General features: G+C 49.6%; 1 protein-coding gene across 6 annotated transcripts in view; it reads right to left on the bottom strand.

The window, feature by feature from the left end:
* The window catches only part of NFATC2 (nuclear factor of activated T cells 2), a 161,320-nt gene that overhangs the window by 122,631 nt on the left and 14,584 nt on the right, over positions 1-24,105 (bottom strand). For 3 of the 6 annotated variants that reach the window (XM_060120464.1, XM_060120462.1, XM_060120467.1), the window contains exon 2: positions 3,348-4,356. In XM_060120464.1, the coding sequence (XP_059976447.1) occupies positions 3,348-4,356 (1,009 nt within the window). Of the gene's footprint in view, positions 1-3,347; positions 4,357-23,316; positions 23,427-24,105 lie in introns of all 6 variants that reach the window. The other 3 variants (XM_060120465.1, XM_060120463.1, XM_060120466.1) reach the window with 3 other exon arrangements.

The following is a 24,105-nucleotide window of genomic DNA, read 5'->3' as shown; positions in this document are numbered from 1 at the left end:
ATGTATGCTTTGGCATCTGAATTTGTAAAATCTTTGAGGGCATGACATTAAGTTTCATTTTATTATACAGTCTCAACCCTACCCAGCACACACATCAGGTACTTGATATGAGGTTAGTATTAGGTCATTGAAGAGGTGAATGAAGTCTTGACAGTCTATCTAGACCATTCACTCAGAGCCCAAGAGAACCTAAAGACATTTTCCCAAGATCACAGAGCAAGACACAGCCAAGGCTCCAACTTAAGTCTCTTGACTCCCGGTCCAGTGCTCCTTCCACATCTCTACACTGTCTCTTATCTTATTAATTTATTTAAAATAGGCCCAAGAAAATACCTCATTGATGGAATGAGTCTAGAGCAATGCCTACATTTGCTAGGTCGTCAGTGAATATTCAGTGGGTGGGCGGACAAATGAATGGAAGGATAAATGGATGAATGAACAAGCAGTTTTATTTCAAAGAAGACCCGTATGTTCAAAGTAGCTTTGAAGTTGCAAATGCATGGATTTGTGTCACTATGTCCTGATTTTTCACATGCAGGAGAATACATTAATCTCATCAGGACAGTCTTTCCTGCTAAGCCCAAAACTGCTAGAAGCTAACATTATCAACTGGAGTTAATTAAACATTTGCAGTGAGGCCAATTCTATCCCTTCTCTCTTACAGCAATTCCAAGGGGAGAGTGGAGGCGGGCAGCAGCCCCACAAACTCCGTCGGTGCCAGAGCCGAACTTGAACATACAATCCAACTTACAATTCCACCCTCACTATGCAAGCAAATCTCCAGCCCTTCTTTATAACCACACTGCCTCCTGAAGCCCCTTTAACTCTGAAGTCTCAGGTGTCTAAAGTGCCTTTATTTCTACCTTAGTTACAGTTCCAAGATGCCTCCAAGCTTCTGTCTACATCCAAGGTGCCATATGTGTTAAATACTTTTATTCTCATGTATGCAAGTTAAAATTTTCTAAAGTTAGCAAAATAAGGCTCATTAAAAAATCACTCCACCCCTGTATGAATCAAAACATTTAGTGAGTAGAAGATTCAATGGAATATCCCTAAGTATCAACTTCTAATTTTGTTTGGTTCTGAAATAGGTGTTTGACAACCGAAATATAATCTTAAGACTCAGACCATTGGAGCCAGTCTGACATCCTGCATTTGAATTCCAGCCCCCTGCTGAGTTATCCACACTCCCTGAGATAAATATCATCGTGAGACTTCTTTGAATGCCCTAGCTTCTCAATCGAGTAGAAAATTCTTGCAAATATCTCACTGGCTGGCACAGATTGGCACTTGCTAGGGACTAAAGGACTCTAACTCATCAGAACCTCTCAGATCAAGCCACATAATGGAGAGGGAAGGATTTTATATACAATAAAGTCTCAGATAAATGCCTCACAATCGTATTTTATATTAATGTTCCTCCTCACTCCCAAATAAGTCATGTTTTGGAGACTGATCAAGGAGTTGACCAGAAATAACAAGGAGTCAGGAATCTCGAATTCTGATTTCCAGCTTGGTCACGAACTAGCTGGGTGCTGATGGGCATATCACTTCACCTCTCTGAGCCCCAGTTTCTCAACCTGCACCAGGCGTTGATCTTGATCAGCATTCCTAAGGCTCCAGGAAACTTTAGTCTCAGAACTCCGTGATCAGATGGCCTTTGAAATCACCGCACATTCTGTCCACAGCGGGGAGCGGCCCCTACACAAAGGTATCTATTAAACTCTATTAAACCCAGAAACTCCTTTCCTTAAGGGACTGACTGACCTATGATGGCACTAGTGTTCTCAGAACCCGCTTTGGAGGAAACATCAGACCAGAAGCTCCATTCAGTCCATTTCGGTGGGGGCTGGGGGCAGGTGGGCGTGGGGAAGCCAGGCCCAGTGGACAGGGCCCTAGGCTACTCTCAACCCCACATCAATCAAAACGGCTCTACATTACCTATTTTGGCATTCAACATTTTATTTGAAAAGAAGAGGCTTCCATTTGCTAAAAGCAAACAACACTTTGAAAACCATTGGGATAATGGGAATAGCATAAAGCTTAGATCCTTCACCTAATAAAACAGATAAAATAATCTCTGCTCCTAATCTGTGTACCTCATTTTCCTTATTATCAAAATGAAGATAAATATATAACCAAACCAGGTTTATGTGAGAATAACATGAAATAATCCAGAGAGAGTACTTAGAAGTGTGCCTGGCACACAGCTAGCATCCTGAAATGTTGGTGATTATTACTGTCACTATCATCACTCTAACAGCTATTGGGGACTCAATCTCCTAGCACACGGCTCATCAGTGAGGAAGCAACAAAGCGCTTCCTCTATAAGGATAAGATTCCCCGATAACAATAACAGCTGTCTCTTTCACGAGCTCTTACCTATGTAGGTTCTATGCTAAGAGTCTGATACATATTATCTCACCTAATCCTTAAAAAAACAAATAAACAAACAAAAAAACCATGCGGTAGGTACTATTATTATCCTCATCTCACAGGAAATGAACCAAGGCCCAGAAAGGTGCTCAGTAAGAATGAAGGTCCTGATTGATAAGCAATGTCTGCCCTGGGCACGGCATCAAAAAGGTGCTCAATGAGAAAGAGGGCCCTGCGTGATTAGTGATGTCTGTTATGGGCACAGCAGGATGGCAGCAGCAGACATGCCCATGATCACACAGCCAGTGAGTGGCAGAGCCAGGACTCGGATCCATCCCTGGAGACCCCAAGCCTACATGCTGCTATTCATGCATCTCTTCAGCTTGCCAAGATTTTAAGCTCCTTGAGGATTATGGCTCCCACGTTTTTTGAAGGCCTCCATATCACTGATTGCAATACTGAGGCACATAGCAGATGCCAACAAACATCAATACCTCTTCTAATAAGATAGCAAATTCCACGTGTTCAGGCTTGCTTTGAGCTTACTAGAACGTCAGCTCCACGAAGGCAGAATTTTGTTTCCCATTTTGTTCACACTGTCTCCCCAACACCTGTAACAGTGCCTGGCACATAGTAGGTGTTTGATAAATACTTGTTAAATAAGCAAATGCGTGAATGAGCTCAGTGTCGTATGAGCAATCACATGCATCCTATGACTGCATCCTCCTAACAACCACCCAGTAAGTCAGGGACACTTACACCCATTTAACAGATGGGAAAACTGCGGCTCAGAGTTTTGTTTTGTTTTGTTTTCCCAGAGCATTTAACTTCCTTTTCAAGGTCTGGCAGCCAGTAAATGGAGAGCCAGGATTTAAGACCAGTCTAGCCAACTCTGAATCCCATGCTCGTAACCAGAAAACCTTCTCTTAAAACTGGACCATGGACTAAATCGTTTTCAAAGTCTGACTCACCTGCAGATGGGAATGGCGGGCACCAGCTGCTTGGGCCAAGTTGGTGGCACCAGCAAGATGGACTCGGGGGCCGAGTTCCTCCTCTCCTCCTGCTCGCAGGGCCCCAGGAACTCCACGGCTGGGTAGATGTGGCGGGGCAGGCCAGCCTTGGACGGGGCGGTGGACACCGGCGACGGGTCGGGGCTGGTCTTCCACATCTTGGGGGGTATCCCACAGGGCGAGTCGGCAGCGAGGCTGTTCAGGGCATCCATGAGGACGGCAGAGCCAGCCGCGGGGGCGTACCCGGCAGGGGCGCCGTCGTCCCGGGGCTGCGGCGAGGGGCTCCGCGAGCGCTGGGGTGAGGCTCCGGGCAGCGGGGCAACCAAGGCCCCAGCGCACGAATGCCTCCGCTTGGTACCAGGCGACGAGGAGCGGGAGGCCGGACGGGGCACGGGCGAGTGGCGGCCCAGGCAGCTGTCCTCAGCGAGGCCGGTTCGAGGTGACATTATTGGCGAGGTTCTGGGGGAATAATGAGCAGGGATGTTTTGAAACTGGGGACACAGGTCGTCGGGCCCGCCGTTATTGGGCGAGACGCAGGGCGAGGTGTAGGGGGAGAAGGTGTCGGAAATGAAGCTGGCAGAGGAGCCGCTGCTAGCGGGGCTCAAGCAAAGCGGCTCGCGGTAGCCCTCGAAGCCGGGCACAGGCAGCGTGAACCTCGGGCTGGCGGCCACCCCCGGCAGGGGCGGCTGCTCGACCAGGCCAGTGTCTCTCACGCGGAAGGGCCCCCCTGCCTGCATCAGTTCGTGGGATGGAGTGATCTCGATCCGAGGGCTCAGGCCCGAGGCCCCCGCTGGCTTGGCAGGGCACAGAAAGTTCTGGGGCCCTACCCTATCCGGCTCTCCCAACCGGCGGGGGGGCTCGCCAGAGAGACTGGCTAGGGGGCTGTATGGCTTGAGGCCATAGTCCAGGACATCATCGGGGTATGCGAGTCCGGAGGGTGGGCTGGCGACCTTATGTGCATTCGGTTCTTCTGGAAAGAGAAGGGGGGAGGGAGGGGTCTTTTTAAGCCTCTAAAACACAACTCCGGATGCAGAGCAATCACAGATTGGGTTTTGTCTGTTTTTTTTTTTTTTTTTTTTTTAATCCCCACCACACCAAACCCCAGAGCTAGAAACTCCTTCCCTCACAGAAGGAAAGTGAGGCCACTTCATCCCCGATTCCTTGAACGGAGAGATCAAAGCGGAAGGATTTTAGTGCAGGTGCACGAGCACAGCTGGTCCAAGCCATGCAGCAGCAGCCAGAGACCTGGATGGCTGGCTGGGCTAACGGCTTCCAAACTTTTGTTTCAGTGCAGCCCTTGAAAGAAATGTGATTTTATTTCCCGGTTCAGTTCACACCACCATGTTCACTGGCACCCGAAACAAAAGCTTCCCAAAACAATACTTACCCTGCTACATATGATGCACTCTTATCTATCCTCCTGTCTGGGGTTAGTTTGTTTAAATTCTGGTCATAACTCATTAAACAGATTTCCTGTCCCACCAGTGGGTCATGACCCACAGTTTGAAAAACACTGACCTAGGCCCATCTGCTCTTCCTACCTGTATGATACGGCTACAAGATGCAGGGGGAGGCCACAGCAGCTCTGGAGACCATGAAGCTCTGGGTTCAAATCCCAACTGTTTATGCCCACATGTTAAAAAGTGACTTAATTTACAACCAGGACTCCTGAGCCATATCTCATCTTGTGCCATTTTACAGATGAGGAAACTGAGGTCCAGGGAGGGGAAGAGATTCACCCAAATAGAGAATGAACAGGATTAGAGATCCCCCAGAAAAGCTACTTGGCCCCAAAAGACAGAGCCATAGCTATAGAGCCTCCCAAACTAGTAAAATCAGTGGATACACAATGATCTAATTTTGTTCTTTAATCGCGGCCACCTAGCTCAGGCTTCTGCTGCCACCTCGAAAGAACCCGTGGCTGGAGAGTGAGATTAGTGAGGGAACTAGCTATTTGTTCCCACCATCCCACACCCCGCCCCTCCTGCAAGCTCCCCAGCTCAACAGAGGCCCCTCCACCCTCTCTGTCGTTACTTGGGTCAGCCTCGACTCTTCTCTCATGACCTTACATCCAATCCATCAGCAAAGCCTGACCGCTCTATTAACATGTGAACCAAATTCATGTGTCACCACCTCCCGCCACCTTCTTCCAATTGGACTGTTGCCGTCACCTCCTCCCTGGTCTCCCCATTTCTACACTCACCCTCTATGGTCTGTTCTCCACGCAGCCGTCTACTGAAATGTCCATTGTAAAGTGAAACCCGCTTTAAAGGCTTCCCTAGATGTCCCCAGGACAGTCCTTAACACACTTGTCCCCTAGCCCTGGCCTGTCTCACGACTCCCACTCTCCCCACTTTTCCCCAAGCTGACTCAGCACCAGCCCTGCTGACATCCTCACGATTCTTCAAGCAGCTCCTGCTGTGGAGCTCCCTCTCCCTAGAAACTCTCTCCCCAAGATCTTCACCTGGCTGCTTCCCTTAATTCCTTCACATGCCTGCTCAGTCAGCAGCTCCTTAGGCCCATCAAAAGGATCATCTCCATCCCCACCCCTGTGTCATTCTCCACCCCATTTCCCTGCCATCTTTTCTCCACTGACACCTGTTAGCAGCAGCTCACAACACATCAGATATTATCTGTTTAGAGAATCACATGCTGCTAGATCAGAGGCAGGCAAACTACAGCCCCTGGACCAAAGCTGGCCCACAGATTGCGTGTGTAAGTACAGTTTTATTGGAACGAAGCCGCTCCTATTTGTTTACACATAGCCTGTGGCTGGCTTTTGCACTATAACAGCAGAGCTGGTTGGTGCACACAGGTGATCCTCCACTTCCTCGGTGCCCTTTCTGGGCCATCCTGGAGAAAGTGCTATCTGGTTTAGCTGAGCTGATCTCATAGGGTTCAGGTGGTGCCCCACCCCAGGTGAGAGCCCAGAAATGGCTTTCCATAGCTCCTAGGATCAAGATAAACAACCTCAACTAGGTCAGCCCGGTTGAGCCTCTGCCTGCCCCTCTAGCCTTGCCTCTCTCTCCCCTCTCCCCTCTCCTCTCTCCCCAGACTCCAGCCAAACTGGCTGTCATTCTCAGAAAATGCCAAGTTCCTTTCTGCCTCAGGACCTTTGCACTTGCTGTTCCCTCTGCTCAACAACTCCTCCCCCACCCAAAACTAAAACCGCTCCTTTGCTGAAGCTTGGCTAAAGTGTCATGTGCTCTCAGAAGTCCTTCTGACCTTCTTGACGAGATCAGACCCCACTCACACTTCCCTGCCCTGCTCCACTGCACTTCTCACAATTCTAATTCAGTAATTCTGTAGTTACTTGTTTATCATCTGCCTCTCCCCCAACTCCCAGCCCCACCTCCACCGATCAATCAATTCCATGAGGACTCTCTCACCACCACTGTATTCCTAACGACTGGACAGGACCTGCCACAAAGCAGGCCCTCCAAAAATATTTGTCGGTCTGCTGAATAAAGCATGAAATATTTAAACTACTCCTCAAAGATGCTAACATCCAAAACAAATGGCAGAAAGACATAACCTTAAGAGAGGGTGATTTGGTAATATCTATCTAAATTCCAAACGCACGTATACTTGGAATCAAGCAATGTCACTTTTAGAAATTTATCCAGCACATGGGCAAAATCAGGTATGCATAAGTTTAGTCAGTCCAGCCCTGTTTATAATCCCCACAGACTGGAAGCAACCTACTGTCCATCAGTTGGGGATGGGTTAAATTCTGTCATTCACATAGTGAGATACAATACAGTTACAAAAAGGGTTGAAAAGGTTCTTTATACATTGACATAGAACGACCACAAGATACTGTTAAAGATGCACACAGTATGCATAGGATAGAAACAGGGTGAGTATGTACACACACACACATACACACACACAATGCTTATGGGTACACAGGCTTTCCCTGGAAGTTACAGGTAACAGTGATTTCCTCCAGGGAGAAGAGCTAAGTAATTAGGGGCAGAGGCAGAAAGGAGACTCTGATTTCTGTACTACATTGAGAATAGAAAGATAATTTCCAAAAGGCACATGTTTTTATTTTATTTATTTTAAAGCGGGGGGGGGACATAACATGATATATAGCAATGACACCTGGTTTAGGAAGCAGGAAATTGCGTTCTAGTCCTACTCTGCCACTAACTAGTTGTGTGACCTTGGAAAAGTCCCCCACCCACTCTAGGTCTCAACCTCCTCATTTGTAACCGGACGGCGTTAAACCAGATCAGTCTCCTTGGCTGCTTCTGGCTCTGACGTCCTTTCATTTTTCTAACTAGAGTCTGTAGGGTCTAGGGTTCTTGTAAAGCTGCAGTTCAATATAAACTTGTACTTGTGCCTGCACACACACGCACACACAGCCTTCCTGGCAGGTAACAGAGCATAGATTTTTAATCTAGGAAGAGATCCAGGTCAAATCCATGTCCAACAACATTCTGATAATCCATTGCCTTGTGAACCAGCAAAACAAAACACAGAAAGCCTCTTAGCAAAAATTCCGGCCTTATCAGAAAAACTGCATTACATCTTATCAGAAACACCCCCTCGGGGCTGATGTGAAAGTCACAGAAACTTTTTGCAATAAAAACACACATCACTCACACTCCGGGGCAGCAATGAAAAAGAGAAAGGCCAGTTTGCTGAGCAAAAGCATTTAAAGCATTTACATTGGTTTTAATTAATCCAAGCGGCAGAGTTTCTTTTTTCTTCTCTCCCCAAGATTTTGAAAGTTTACCCACAAGCAAGTAATATGGAGGTAATTTATAATCATTTAATTCTCATTCCCCTGGGTATTTGACAGTAATTCTCACAGACAAAAGGCTCATGATTAAAATATTTCTTTAAGTAGCTAGGATTCTTCACTATTTCTCCGTAAACAACTGCCACCCTTGCAGATAACTCCCTCACTGTGCCCACACAGCACTGGGCCAAGTTCCTCTCATCTCAGAAGCACCAGATTCTCTCAGAAGGGTTTCCAAAAAGCTTGCTTCTCTTACCACTCGCATGATCTTTGCTATATTCATGTACCACCAGTGAATATTATTCACTTAATATTTCTATGTAAATTCGTTCGCATATTACTTTCTTTTTTTTTTTTTTTTTTTTACGGAAACTTTACACCCATACCACAAATGGAAAATCAGTGTCACCTCCATAAACAGAAGGTAGGGTAAAACTACAACCAAAATAAAAGTTACTAAATTCAAGCGAGACACTGTTGCTAGCCAAAGGCTCTGAGCCTGAGGCCCACTTTTCTTCCTCCTTGATGCTCTTTATTTAAATAAGGTATCATTTATACGTACAGATTTTGAGTGCAGAGTTCAGTGAGTTTTGCCAGATGCTCTATACCCTTGTCACTAGCACAATCATGACGCAGGACATTTCCACGACCCCAGAAAGTCTGCCTTTTTTTAAAGCTGGCACTGGGGGGAGGAAACAGCAAGTATCAGAAAGAAAGGCGTTAAAGACACAGTAGCACCTGACGGAGGCCTCACTCCTGACTCAAGAGAAGGCGCCCTGCCAAGGGGATGACCCGCGTATGCAATGTCCTCATTGGGGCGGCCCGTGAAACCATCCCACTTGCCATGCGAGGTACCCAGCCCACACTCGAGGCATCAGGATTCCGAAAGAGGCAGAAGGTGGAGGCAGAGATGAGGGATTCAGAGGTGGCTGCTCTCAGTCCCCTGTGCCTCCATCCTTTGCACATGCTGTTCCCCATGCCCAGAACACCCTTCCATACCTCCTGTCCTCACTTTTCTTAGCAAGCCACTATTTGTCCATCAAGATTTCACTTGGGCCACCTCTTCCTAAAAGCTCTCCCTAGGCTGGATCAGACACTACAGACTCTGTAGTGTTGCCAGAACCTGAAGAGTCGTGTAGTGAAGTCTATCAAGTATAGATTCACTTGTCTGTCTCCCTACTAGACAGTGAGCTTTTTGAAGGCAGATAAAGGCCGATGATAATAACAACAACAGCAGCAACAGCAGCAGCTAACGTGCTGAGAATTTATATGCCAGGCAGGCTCTGTTGTAAACACATTACATGTAGTAAATTACTTAATTCTCACAACCTGTGAGATGGGCACTGTTTACTCCCCTTTTATAGATGGGTTAACTGAGGCACAAAGAGATGAATTAACTTGCCCGAGGTCTCACAGCTTGAACCCAGCAGACCTGAGACCAGGGGTTCTCAACCTCAGAACTACTGACATTGGGGGCTACAGACTTCTTTGCTGTGAGGCTAAAGCATGTTCAGAAGCATCCCTGGCCTCCACCCACTAGATGCCAGTAGCATCCCCTCCCCTCTCTCAGTTGTAACGACCAGAAGCATCTCCAAGCATTGCCGAATTTCTCCTGCGAGGCAGAATCCCCCGCAGCTGGGAACCACTGCTCTAGGCCCTACAGTTCCAGGCCCTGCACGCAGCCGAGGCCCAAAAGAATGTTGGGAGCATCCATCCACGAGTCAAACCTGAACTGATTCAGAAATGAGACATCTGCTCCCCGTCAGCCCTAGCAGGTAAATCATTTCTGCAGCAGACATCTGAAAGTCGAATTATCATCACCCTTCCTTCCATCAGGTTCCCAGGTGCTCACCCCAACATCTAGGCCCCATGAATATTTGGGGAGATCTCTGGCCACTCCCCAAAACCGCAAGACAAGATTGCTGGGGAGGCCAGTCCAGCCCCGCCCTAGCAAGGCGTCTGCACTGAGGTCCGAGTCTCGGTCCATACAGAGTGCTAGGGGCCCCCCAGCTCCATGGCTTCACCCCTCTCCCCCACCCCCCGTCCGGCTGTGTGACCTGGGGGACCTCTGAGTCCTCGTGTATAACACAGTTGCTGAGGTTGGTGACAATACCCACCTGATGTTTCACCTTATCCACATGAAGCCCAAAACACACAAAATAAACACTCAGTAAATGGGACCTTCCAGTAGAGTCATATTCATTATGGAAAGAACGGTCTTCTAAGTGAAAATGCTCCCCTCGCTCTGCTTTCATTGCCTTATTTTACAACGTGAAAGTGTGACACACACACACTGGCCCCCAAGTGCCTTCAAAAGCATTAAAAAAGAAAAAGGGAAGACATTTTTATAAACGTAAAATGGACTGGTCAGCACTTTGGGAATTCTCTTTTTCTGCTAGCCTTCAGAAGATATGTAGAGTAGGTAAAGAATGCCTGAACACCCCCTCCACTCCATGCTTTGTACTCCCTCTTCTGGGGTAGCTGGGAGCTGATCAACTAAATCTTACTAAAATGTTAGTGACACAGTGTGCTAGTTGCAGTAACAAAAGTGATTCTCGCTAACACATCTCTACCATATACTTTATACCAAGAACCACTATGTATGCATTTAGCATATACTAATGTTTGTCTTACAAAAGGCCTACGAAGCAGGTGATAGTTTTTCCTCATTTTATAAATGGGGAACGTGAGGCTCAGAGAGGGTGATTAACTTGGCCAAGGTCACACAGCTTCTAAGCGGCAGAGCCGGATTCAGTCTCAGGCAGCCCACCCAGCTCCTCCACCCACATAACACATGAAACGGGATATTTCCTGGATGGTGATACCTTAATTCCAACACATAGAAATGAGGTGTCCCCAGAATGGGAACTGCTCTGGAGCCCCATCATGAGGTAGGCTGCCCTAGACAACTAAAGACACGGATTCCTTTCTTCTGGAATATTCACAATCCCTCCAGTTGCCCCAGGATTGAGTCAACGATTATTTAAAAATCCCACTCAGGCCACAAGGAGCTCTCTGCCAGTGCCTGCCCTCTTGGAGCCTCTGGCGGGCCTGTTGCTCACCCTTAAGGACACACGGCCAAGTCTGAGACAGCCGCCAGCGCCAACTCACCAGCCAACAGATCGCTTTTGAAAAAAGGAACGGCAAGAGAACATCTTCTCCGCCTAGAACTACAGGCGGGTGGAATTTTCAGGAAGCAGAATAGAATGACCAAAATAGAAACCCAGCTAAGGAACCTACATGAGGCATCTGTCCTTTGGGGAAGGGGGAAGGGACTGCACGAACCGGTGCTCTCAGGCTTGAACCACTCGGAAGAGAGAAGCCAGGGCCTGGCCTGGAGGCCAGACGCCCCTCAGGCCGGCAGCAGGGCCCCAGAGCTGCGGGTCCACCCCTGTCCGAGGTGACAGACCCACCGCTCAAAGAGCTCACACCCCACGGTGGTGTGAATTCCGGGCCCTGGGTTTGAGACATCACAGTCTGTTGCCATGGCAGCACTAGGATGCCACAACCTGGCACTGTACACGTGCAGCCAGAGGACAGCGGGGAGATGGAGGGAAGGAATCCCGCCTCCCTCCATCCCACTACTCTCATAACCTCCTCTGTGTTGAGGGCTGCAGGAAATGCCAAGAGGAGCAAAAGGTGGACGGATTTTTCATCTGGCAGCTTGCACCACCTCTAGGAAAGACCTTCTTTGAAAAGGTACAGATTGTGCTTCAAGTAATCAATTCAGCACTTAGCAAACTTTCCAAAGGGCCCCCCATGCCCCTACTGCCCCGACCGTGCAAACGCCGAAGAGTAACTGGATTCCCAATCAATGAATCGTGTGTATGAATAATGACGGGGAATCAGGTTGTCACACCCATCATTCAGAGATGACATACACAGAAGCAGGGCATGAGAGGTGAGAAATTCCATCCAGATAAGTCAGGTCCAGAAATGCCAGAAAGGGAAGAAAGGCAGTTTACCATCCTGTCTCGTCAATGTGGAACCACTAGAAGAAGCCACCTTGAACGCTATGCTCTTTGCTCACCTTGACCCAGCTAAGGCAGCTGTCTGCCTTCACCAGACAGGGCAGAAAGGAGGGCTCGCTCCTGCCTCCCAGGCAGCCTGCCATGAGGCCAGGCGCCCGGGACACAGGATCCGGGACCTGGGACAATTTGCAAGCACCGAGCCTTACAGACTGGCTACTGGCACGGCTGTTTGCAAAAACACACGCACCCGCAGGCTGACACGTATTCCTTTTGGAGAGAACCAGAGAAATGTATGGAATCTGCAACCCATGTGCCTCAAGGTCAGCTTTTGGATGGGGGCAGCAGAGGCCAGGCATCTGGCAGACATGGGACCTCACCTCTGTCCTCAAATGGGGATAGAAGGAACTGGTTGCAAGCCATTCCATGGGGCCCTCGCGCTTTTAAGAAGTTCAAAGACCTTCCTATTTTTATCCGTTCACTGCGCCTCGAGCTTTCCCGTGTATTACCTCTCTCTCTGGGGTTTACAAGCACCCTGGGAAGCCGGAACCACCAACTCCTCTGTGTTACAGAGGAGGGCCCTGAGACTCAGGGGCGTGAGGATTCACCCAAAGGCACAAGAACAATCAGGGGCAGAGCTGGGGTTCAAACTGAGACATCACTTAAATGCAGTCAAATGCACAGATATTAGAAGTACACCTCGTGCCTTTTTTTTTTTTTTTTTTTTTTTTTTTTTGCGGTACGCGGGCCTCTCACTGTTGTGGCCTCTCCCGTTGCGGAGTACAGGCTCCGGACGCACAGGCTCAGTGGCCATGGCTCACAGGCCCAGCCGCTCCGCGGCATGTGGGATCTTCCCGGACCGGGGCACGAACCCGTGTCCCCTGCATCGGCAGGCGGACTCCCAACCACTGCGCCACCAGGGAAGCCCCACCTCGTGCCTTTTTACAAATGTATGCACCGTGTAGCCACCAATCAAGATATGGAATGTTTCCATCCTGCCAGAGGATTCTCTGGTGGCCCTCCCCAGCCAATAACCCTCTTTCAGGGGGACCCGCTTACCTACCTTCTCTCACTATAGCCTGGGTTTGCTGGCTTTGACCATTGTATAAATAAAACCGTACGAGATGTGCATGTCACAGTTTTCCTCAACCTTATGTCTGAGATGTAACCATGTCGTATGCAGCTGCAGTTTCTTTTGCATCTCTGTGTAATAGTCCATCAGATGATGACATCAGACTTTGCTTGTCTGGTCACCTTGACATACTGCCTCCATTTTTCAAGAAGACAGCCATTTGAGATTGAACTTGTGCTTCAGGGAGATCCGTCTCTAAGAAAAGACAGTGTCTCCGCATTTGTCACGCAGTGCTCAACAGAGAGCGACTTCCTCGCCAAAAGGAAAAGGAAATATCTGGTCAGAAGAATTAGCCAGAAGTAGACCTCAGATAATCCTTCCTCAGAAACGGGGCTTGCATGGCTACCCCGCCTCTCTGTCAAAGCCCTGCACAAGGCGACATGGGCACGGCCACCTTCCTTGCTTTCCTTCCTCTAACTCACTCAGCAAAGGCCCCCTCACCTTTACGCCAGCCCCTCAAAGAGCTGTACCCTTTATGGAGTCCTACAACCCCTGTCACGGCCTGCAAAGCTGATGTCCACCTTTCCTTCAGGCAACTTGAAATCCAAGTGGAAACTTCCACTTGAAGACAGTGGGGCCCCATAACCCTTGGCCAGGGGCAGAGACTTAAAATTAATACCTGATTGACAGATGGGTGCTTTATTTACACTCGTCCCCAGGAGCTTTCACTTTGGTGCCGTGTTCCCCGAGGGCGGGCACACTTCATCCGTGGCCCCTGCCAAGCCCGGTCATTAATGACATTCCTCCTTTCTCCTTGGCAACGGAAGTGATGTCACCTGTTGTGGATTTCAGACCCTCATCCCACCTTCTTAGGATCACACAGGTAAAAAACAGCCCCTTTCTGAAGTCTTTACAATGACTTTTGCAGGCACTGCAGACTTAAAGCGTTCCCCATCTCCTCGTCTAAGGGTCACCCTTTTTCAGCACACCCAAGCAGGTTTGTTTTGATAAGGACCTTTATAAATCCTGAGCTTTGCAGGCAACTTTCTTACTTCAGACAGCTCACTCAGGCGTGGCTCAATTAAAATGCACACAGAAGGACTGGCTTTTAGAAATACGTCGTATTAACTAAAACAGGTCCAGGTGAGAAAATGGTCTTTCCCAAAACCTCAGATTAGGACGCATGGAGGGTCCCCAAATGCCAACTCGGGAAAAGCAATCTCTCTGCTCTTCCTGTAGCTTCCCGTCTACCTTTGATATATTTCTCTTGCAGAGGAAAAAAAGCACTAAAAGTCCAAGGCACAGGACTTTAGATCTAAATGCCAGTCCGTAGGAGATGCAAGGGACAAAGGAACACGTTAAAAAAACACCACAGGGGGGCTTCCCTGGTGGCACAGTGGTTGAGAGTCCGCCTGCCGATGCATGGGACACAGGTTCGTGCCCCGGTCCGGGAAGATCCCACATGCCGCGGAGCGGCTGGGCCCGTGAGCCATGGCCGCTGAGCCTGCGCATCCGGAGCCTGGGCTCCGCAGCGGGAGAGGCCACAACAGTGAGAGGCCCCCGTACTGAGAAAATTAAAAAATAATAATAATAATAAATAATAATAATAATAAAAAAATAAATAAAAACACCACAGGGATGCCACTGGCAAAATCCATCACGTGGAGACCAGCACAGGAAAAATGACCCTGCTTCTTCAACAAATAAACAGCAAGAAAACAGACTGATGGGGATTTTTATAAAATAAAAGAGACATAAATGGCCATGTCAACCAATTACAATGTGAGGATCTTGTTTGGACCTTGGTTCAAACAAATTAACCATAAAAAGACCCTTGTGAGACAAGCAGGAAATTTAAACACTGGACATTTGAAATTATGTATTATTCCTTTTCAGGTTTGATAATGGTATTTGATTTTTTTTCAAGAGCCCTTATTTTTGAGCTACATACTATTTATTAATAAAATATTACGCCACCTGGAATGTGATTTAAAGTAGGCAGGGGTGGAGATGCGGAGAATACACTGAGGCAGAGATGAAATAAGACTGGCCTTATGCTGATAATTGTTGAAGCTGGGCACATGGGAACATGGGAGTTAACTATACCACTGTCTCTACTTTTCCATATATTTGGAAAAGTTCGTAATAAAAGTTCAGGAAAAAGTCAAAGGCAGTTCCTCTTGCTTTGGGGGAACCCACGTGGGGCTCTGTTCCAGGTAGGAAAGCTGACAGCCCCTGACGCATCCCAGGAAGAGCCTCAGGGCCGAGTCTTGCCTTCTTCCCTGAGCTCAGTTTGGGAACAATCGGCCAAAACCGAACCTCGCACCGGCCCAGGGAAGCCGAGTTTGGCTGGAGCTCTGCGGAGCCCTGTGGCTATTTCCTGTGCTGGGCAGAGAGGAAAGAGGAAGTCCCTTCGTGGGGGGAAGCCACAAGGCATCCATCACGCTGCACTTTCCAAGGCTGCCTCTTCCTGGCCCTGGCTCAGGGGGTCCTGGGGGGCCAGGGCAGGACACCTGGGGAGGTCCTGCCTCTCACAGAGGCAGCCACAGGGAACCTTGCAGCCTGCGAGTCAGGTCAACTGAGAAAGCTTTTGCAGCTGGCCAAGTTCTGGGGCCGAGGCAGGGGCCCGATGAGTCAGAACTGATGGTACGTAAGTTAGATAACTTGGTGTGATGCCGACTGAAGCCCAACAGCCAGTGGCTCCTCTCCAAAGAGCATCTTCTCCTAAGACCCAGGATTCATCAAAAGGCCAAGGCAAAGACTCTCTCCTCCAAGGAACCGATGCTCTCAAGAAGTCAGGCGAGCCAGAAGACATCTCAGAGCCCATCGCCACTGCCACCTGACACTCACACAGCCCTGCGGCCTGCACTTAATCACAATGCCTTGTGGGAACCTGCCATCACCACCCCCATTTCACAGATGAGAAAACACAAGCGCAGAGGATCAAAATCACCTGCCCTGAGGCACACCACTAATGAGGACTTATGCAACTTTTCATCCATTTATTTGGCAACGATTTATTGCATGCTTGCTAACGCCAGGTACTTTTGCTTGGCCAAGGTCACCCAAGTAGGAGACAGCTAAGTCAGAGTTTCAAGCCAGGATTCCCTGATTTCAGATCTGGTGCTCTGACTTGCTGAGCCAATGGCCCCTGGAGTTGGGGGGAACATGTACCCCAGGAAGCACACACAATAATCCACTGGGATGTAGAAAGAAATACAGGAACAGCAGAACTCCCGTTTATATTCTGTCTTTTCCCACTTTCATTTTTGTTGCATGTTTTATGAGTATAATCCCATTAGGACAGCCGTGAACATACAAAGGATAAGTATATAAATATCAAAACACACGAGGTGAATGCACCCCATGCTGGTGTACAGGGGACCCAGGAAAGCTGGAGTCAGTGAGATACTGGCTGAGCTGTAGTGCTGAGGGCAGAGACCTGGGATCCTAACTGCCTGGGTTCAAGGCCTGCCCTGCCATGTACCACTCAGTGACTCTCAGCAAAAGTTAACTGACCCCCAAGGAGTCTGACTTCACCGGTCCTGGGTACAGCTGGAACAGTCTAGCGTGTAGCCAGGATTGAGGACCACTGGCTACCAATGCTGCATTTTTCAAATTTATTCAACCCCATCACCGTACAGGACTAAAAAGCCTCAGGAACCAACTCAAATAACACAGCTTTAAGATTTTAAGAACCCCTACTCCCGATCAAAAGCTAAGGCCACCTTAAGAACAGAAGGCCTTTAATTTGGAAGCTGGGATGGCATGTGTGCAATAGTAAAGCATGATTAAGGCAACTTTCTCCCTAGTCCTTTTGATTCCCTTGACAAGGCCGTGGCTCAGATCAGCCCTCATTTCACCTTTCCAGCTGCACCTGGAGACACTATTTGTACAAAGCAGGCTTATTAAGGCCTGTCCTTAACTCGACACAGACGCAACGTCTCTGAATGTCACATGTGTTTAGCGAACTGCTTGCTTAGGGTAGAGCTCTATTTTTAGTAAGCACCAAAAAAAAAAAAAAAAACCCATGATACTATATCCCAGCACCTCATTTGTCCCAATTTGTTTACCAGGCTGTGTCCCACATTGGCCTGGGGGCCAGGCAAGGGCAGGACCACATCTCATTCACCTCTGTACCCCTACAGGGCCTGGCACAAAACCAGCATTCAGTGAGTGTTTGCTGAAAGAATGAGGTTTAAATTGTGCCCTGTGAATGGGTTGAGAGCAGGTGGCCCTGAGTCGAAGTGCAGGGGACATTAGGGCTCCAGCAGGGCCTGTGACCCTACCTGGAAATGGTATAAAAGGTGCGCTGGGGGCAGAGGGGATGCTGGTTGGGGTGGGGGTTTGTGGAGGGGGGGAGCAGTGCAGGAGGGTGTGCACACGTGCAGTGTGCTCCTACAGCGTATGGGACCTGTGGCTTTTATCAGCCTTTCAAAGGGCTGTGACCCGACAAGTTTAAGGATCACCAGAATAAACTTTACAAGCAATGACCAGGAGTCCATTTTCCTTTCTGAAAGGTCAAAGTTAACACCACGTGCATCGGGTTACCAGGAATCAGAGGAGGGACACACCAGACCCACTGAGGTAGACTAATTTCTTCTACAAAGAAATTAAACTTCTGATCTGTCTGCTCACAGCCAGCACACCTCTCCCCTCCAAGGTCGGCCAGTAGCACTGGTCAGGGCCCCGTAGCCCTGTCTCCATTCTTTCTATCAATATTACTACGTACTTAGCTCTCTCCCTCAGTAGCAAAAACTAAGAGTTTACTTTGAATGCCTCTAGGCAAATAAATCTGAAAATCCAGAGAGGTGAAATAAATAATTTCTTAGAAAGATAAAGTTTACCAAAATTGACTCCAGTAGAAATAGAAAACGTAAACAGACCAGTTCCCATAGACACAATCAAGAAAGCTATTGCAGAACCACCCCCATGAAAAGGCACCAGATCTAGATGGTGTCACAGAGGAATTCTATCGCAACTGGAGAAACTGGATAGTCCCAATAATACACATGCTGTTCCTGAACATAGAGAAGGAAAGAAATTTAAACCTAACAGCATGCCAAAAAGGACATTACAGACAAATACCACTCATACATACTGCTAAAAGAAATCTTGGACAAAACATTATCCAGTAGATGCCGGCCCCATCACCATAACAAAATAACACACAGTGAGCAAGGGGGGTTGATACCAGGAAATTTCAATATTAGGAAATCTATTAATATAAGTGATCTTAGAAGAATAAAATCATATTTTTCCATAGGTGCTCAAACGTCTACAGCATAACTCAACTCCCATTCTTTTTTTTTTTTTTTTGCGGTACGCGGGCCTCTCACTGCCGTGGCCTCTCCCGTTGCGGGGCACAGGCTCCGGACGCGCAGGCTCAGCGGCCATGGCTCACGGGCCCAGCCGCTCCGCGACATGCGGGATCTTCCCGGACCGGGGCACGAACCCATGTCCCCTGCATTGGCAGGCGGTCTCTCAACCACTGCGCCACCAGGGAAGCCCCTCAACTCCCATTCTTAATCAAAACTCTCATGAAAATAGAAATGGATGAATACTTCCCTAACGTAATTAAATACATATGTCTTGATTCCAAAGCCAACACTGAAGGTACTCCTGCTGGGGTCAGGAACAAAGCAAAGATGCCTACTTTCCAGGACCACGTAGAAGCTACTAGAGGTACTAGACAATGCAATCAGAGGAGAGAAAACAATTAGAGGCTCTAACTCATTGAGGGCAGGGACTGAGTCTCATTTTCTATTATATCCCCAGGATCCAACACCATAGGTGCTCCATAGTTAGATGGATGAGAAAATGAATAAGGACTCACATTACTGAACACCTCTATTAACAAAATCAAGGCTTTAATAAAAAGCTAGTAAGAAATCACACTGTGTGTTAACTGATTTAAATGGGTTAAGCCATTCAAGGCAAACAACACTATGAGGTGAGTACTGTCATTTCAGTCATGTGACAGCTGAGCAAACAGAGGTCCAGAGAGGTTAGATGACTTTTCCAAGATCACTCTGTTGGTAAATGTTTTAAATTCCAGTCTTGCATGGTACCAGGCCCCTAACAAACTGCTTTACATGTGTCTCTCATCAAGACAGGGAATGAGGAACAGAAGACAGGCTCTGGAGCAGGACTGCCAGGTTCATTTCAGCTCTGCCGTTTACCAGCCCTGCTTTCTTGGGAAAATTCCTTCACCTCTCTGTGCCTTTGCATCCTCCTCTGTAAAATGAGGGTGACAACAGTGCCTACCTGCTAGGGTTGGAGGGGTACTACATGAGCTAATGAACATCTGCCACATGTTCAAGCTCCATAAAATGAGCACCCGACTTCCCCCAAATTCCCTAAGTGCCGACACCAATCTCTGACAACATCTGTCCCATGAGCAGTCCTCCTCCCTCTTTGGTTTTTTTGCCAAGCCCATGCCCGGAGATAAGTACAACACCTCATGTGCATCACCAACATACTGTCACCTGGGACAAAGCCCAATAGCAAGATAAGGGCTAGTGTTGGCCCTTGGGGCGGTCCATCATGTGGAAGAAGAGAGAGGGGACTGCTATTAACATCTGGATGAGCCAGACCCACATCTGGTACAGCTCGCTTTAGCCTCTCAAGGCTCCCGACATCCTTTCTCTTCCTGAGCCATGATGTTTCTGTGCTGCCGACTTCCCAGCAAGGGGTCATTATTCTACAGATTTCAGAGCATAATGCCTCACTCCTTAAGTGGGGCTGCACACAGTGACCTCTTTCCAAAGAGCACAGTTCAGAAAGGAGTAACCTTACAGTGGAGGAACCTGCCAAAGGCTACCTCAGCCAGGTGATCAAGGCCATCATCAGTAGTGATAAATCATGTTGATAGTAGGTACCCTTGATATGATGGGATGGAAATGGTCACTTTACCTCTGTGGTCTTCCTCTCCCAAAACCCACAGCCCTGTCTAACCATAAGAAAAACATAAGACCCCATTGAAGGGACACTGTACAATGTACTTGATCAGTACTCAAAACTGTCAAGCTCTGGGCTTCCCTGGTGGCGCAGTGGTCGAGAGTCTGCCTGCCGATGCAGGGGACACGGGTTCGTGCCCCGGTCCGGGAAGATCCCACATGCCGCGGAGTGGCTGGGCCCGCGAGCCATGGCCGCTGAGCCTGCGCGTCCAGAGCCTATGCTCCGCAACGGGAGAGGCCACAACAGTGAGAAGCCCGCGTACCGCAAAAAAAAACAAAAAACAAACAAACAAAACTGTCAAGCTCATTAAAAATAATAATAATAAATGACAGTCTGAATGTGAATAAAGTATGGACTTAGGTCCATAATACTGTATCATAATATTGGCTCATTAATTATAACAAATCAACTAATCAACTAATGTAAGATGCTCATCATATAGGGGGCTTGGTGCAGTGCTGGGTATATGAGAACTTGCTGTACTATCTTTACAACTTTTCTGTAAATCTAAACTGTTCCAGAAAATAAAGTTTATTTTTAAGAAACAGATTCTGGGGCCTTCATTGTGGTCATTTAGACACCCATCTGGCAGCCACCAAGCACCCCTTGCCAAGAAAAACTATAAAAAGCACCTCCCATCGGATTTGGCTTGGAAACTGTTCCCCCGGAAATCTCCCCCCACTGCAGGAAAAAAAAATGCGTTGATTGTGAATCTGGGAGGGGTGTAAGTATTAGTTCCCTGCAAAACATGAGTTTAATCTTAACAAACAGCAAGACCACTGATGCTAGAGGGATCGTTTGCAGATTCTTAACTGTGTCTTTTCAAAGCAAAGGATGGCCTCCGGATTGCAACTCAAGAAGACGGGTCTCTTTGGCTGGATAATTATTTCCACCTCCAGCCAAATTAGAGAATAATTACGAATTACCATCTTCACTTGGTATCCGAGTGAGGGCATCTCCGAAATCAAAGCAAGCCCCTCACCTAAGGAGTTTCACCTGAAGACGCCGTGGAAGGAAAGTTAAAACTTCTCTGCCTAACCCAGCATCTCTGGAAAACAGCAAGCCCCGGAGAGTCCGGAAAAGGCTTCCTACACACAGCAGGCAGCACAACCCCTTCCTGCTTTCCCTAATGCAGCCAAGCCCAAGTGCATCTGGAAGTTACCACCAGGCCTGCCCCAGAGGCTTCAATAAGCACTGGCTGGGCTAGGCTGTCAAAATCAGGAAGCCTGGTTGGGTTTTTTTTTTTCCAAGACAACCTGCTAACCAGAAAAATACAGTGAGGTTGGGTGTGCGACCTTCTCCTTCTGACCAAGGGTCCTGTTAAACACGTGAAATGACGGCCAAGCCTGGGGAAATCCCCGGTCCCCAGCGCAAAGCGCACTTGAAGTCACCGACCGACAGGTCGCTGAGGCAGGAACAGCCTGCATCTTCCTGAATCCACAGGTCGGCTCCCCCCAACCGCCCACAGCCATGATGACCGCAGGGTGGGGGATCCCTTAATAAAGCTCACACTGAGCCATGCGGGGTGATGTGCAAACACAGCGGCAGACCCGAGGGAGGAAATGGGCCAGCCGCCTAAGATGAAGTCAAACCACCCTCCAGCATTAGATACAGACAACCTCTTCCTTAGTGTCAACACAAAGTCCCCAACGACGGGCTCGCACGCGGTAGTGCCCGGAGGTGGGAGGATCCGCTTCACCTGCCCTCTGTTTGCACCAGCCCCTTCCCACGAACTCCATTCTCTGGCTTCCTCATCTCCTCCCTCCAAAGGCAAACCGGTAGCTTCCGCTGCCCTCTGACGACCAGCAGCAGGCAAGAGGCCAGCTGAGACCCCTGCCACCCTTGGCTTTGCTACCCGTGACAATCAGGGAGACGTAACTGGAAACCAACGCCCTACCCGGCAGAGTGAGCCTAGCGCCCCCTAAAGGCGGCTGCAGTCCCTGACGCCTCGCGCCCTCCCTCTCAGCCGGGGGGAGAGGCAGCCCCCCGCTCCAGGCCCCCCAGTAAGTGTGACACGTGGGGCAAAAGGGGGCCCTGTGTCTACTGCCCAGGCCCAAGCCCCAGCCCGGGCTCGGAGGCCAGGCCGGGGCGAGCCTCCACCGACCTTCGATAGGATTCAAATAGTCATAATCGAAGAGGATGGAGAAGTCGAACTCGTCTTGGGAGCTGCGTCCAGGCTCGAGGCCCGGGGCGCCCCCGCCGTCGGGGTCGGCCTGCGGCTCCTGGGCGTCCATGGCGCGCAGAGCGGCGGGAGGGCGGCGGGCCGGGGGCGAGGGCGGGCCCGGCTGTCTCCTGGGCCCTCGTCGGGGGTGGCGAAGGAGGCAGGAAGCGGGGCGGAGAGGCGGGTGGAGCGGCGGGGTCACTGCCCTCGTGGGAACGCACGCCGGGTCCGGGGACGGCGCGCCTGGAGCAGCGGGTCCTGGACGCTCCCGCGGGAGCCGAGCGGCGGCGGCGGCGGCGCGGGCTTCCTGCTCCGGGAGGCACCTGTTGCAGCCCGGGGAGGGGAGAGGGGAGGCGGGGACAGCGCGGCCGGGTCGGCGGGGGCGGGGCCGCCACCCAGGGACCCGGGGAGGGAGCGGGGAAGAGAGGGGAGGAGTGGCGGGCGGGCCCAGGAGGAAGGAGGCCGCCCCCGGGCCCTGGCCGCACTACCCGGGCACCGCGCGTAGCAACCCGCCGGGGCCACCGCCAGGCCCTCTGGTGCGGCCGCTGCTCCTACCCTCCCCGCGGTGAGCTCTGCGCCCCTGCCGGACCCAGAATCCGATGAGAAAGCCTCTTGCCGTTTGCCCTCTATGACCGGCTGATCCCAACCTTTTTCCTCTTTTCCAATCTAAGGGGGCGGGGCGGGGGATGGGGGGAGGGAGTGCACCCACGCCCTGCTCTTGCAGACTCGGGTCTCCAGGTGCCTCTCTGCCCACAGCTGTGGCATGATTTTCACCTACATCAGTCATCTGCGTGCCCCTGAACTCAATTCCCAGGACCTGGGAAAGAATCAGAGATACTCTCAGAGCGCAAGTCCCACCTTTACATCTATACCTCTTGGCCACCTGACATGGGCTAGGTGCCGGGGACCCAGCATGAACCAGACACTGCTGGGGCTCAGTTTCTGGTGGGGGAAGAGTCATGCAGGAGATAAACAGGGGAGCAAAGATCATCCCCGTAGGGTGTCAGGAGAGAACTCACCAGAGATATAGGGTAAAGGCTGGGGGTTCACGAGGCTTTGGTCACTTCGGTGGTCAGGTAGGGCCTCTCTGGGAAGGTAGCATTTGGTTGAACCAGACTGATGGGAGGATCTGGGGGAAGAGTGTCCCGGCGGTGGGAACCAAAAGAGAGTAAGAGCCAGAAGGTGTTCTCGTGTGGGAGACCAGGAAGGAGGGCAGTGCAAGTGGAGAGGTTGGCAGGTGACGAGTACGCCTGGACGCTTATTAAAAACACAGATCCCCAGGCCCCTCACTGGAGCTTCTGAAACCCTAAGTCTGGAGTAAAGGCTCAGGGTTGTGTATTTTGAAGCATGCACCCAAGGTGAATGTTATGAACAGGTACATTTGGGGAACAGTACATAAGAACCTATTACCACCCCCCATGAGACACTTCCAGGGGTCTCGGACCAAGTTAGCTAAAGTCAGAAAACAGAGTCACAGAGGTAAAAACGGTGAGATGAGAGCAGTGGCCTCAACCCTCATGGCACGTTAGCATCACCTGAGACAGTTTTAAAAAAATGCCTGTTTCCACGTTTCAATCCAAACCCACTGAACTGGAACACCCAAAGCTGTTTTTTTTTGTTTGTTTTTTTTTTTTTTTAATGACCTCAGATGAATCTAAAGGGCAGCCAGTGTTGAGAATCGCTGGATCAGAAAAGTAGGTGGGAGAGGTTCATGGAGTCCCTGAAAACCACAGCTTGATCTCATCTGGGGACTGACTCTAACCCTTCCCCACGTGCCAGAAGTATAGAGAAGATGCACTCTTCAGGGG

Source organism: Mesoplodon densirostris, chromosome 16 (genome assembly GCF_025265405.1).
Source record: "Mesoplodon densirostris isolate mMesDen1 chromosome 16, mMesDen1 primary haplotype, whole genome shotgun sequence".
NCBI classification, from domain to species: Eukaryota; Metazoa; Chordata; class Mammalia; order Artiodactyla; family Ziphiidae; genus Mesoplodon; species Mesoplodon densirostris.
This window is presented reverse-complemented; position numbering and strand designations above follow the sequence as displayed.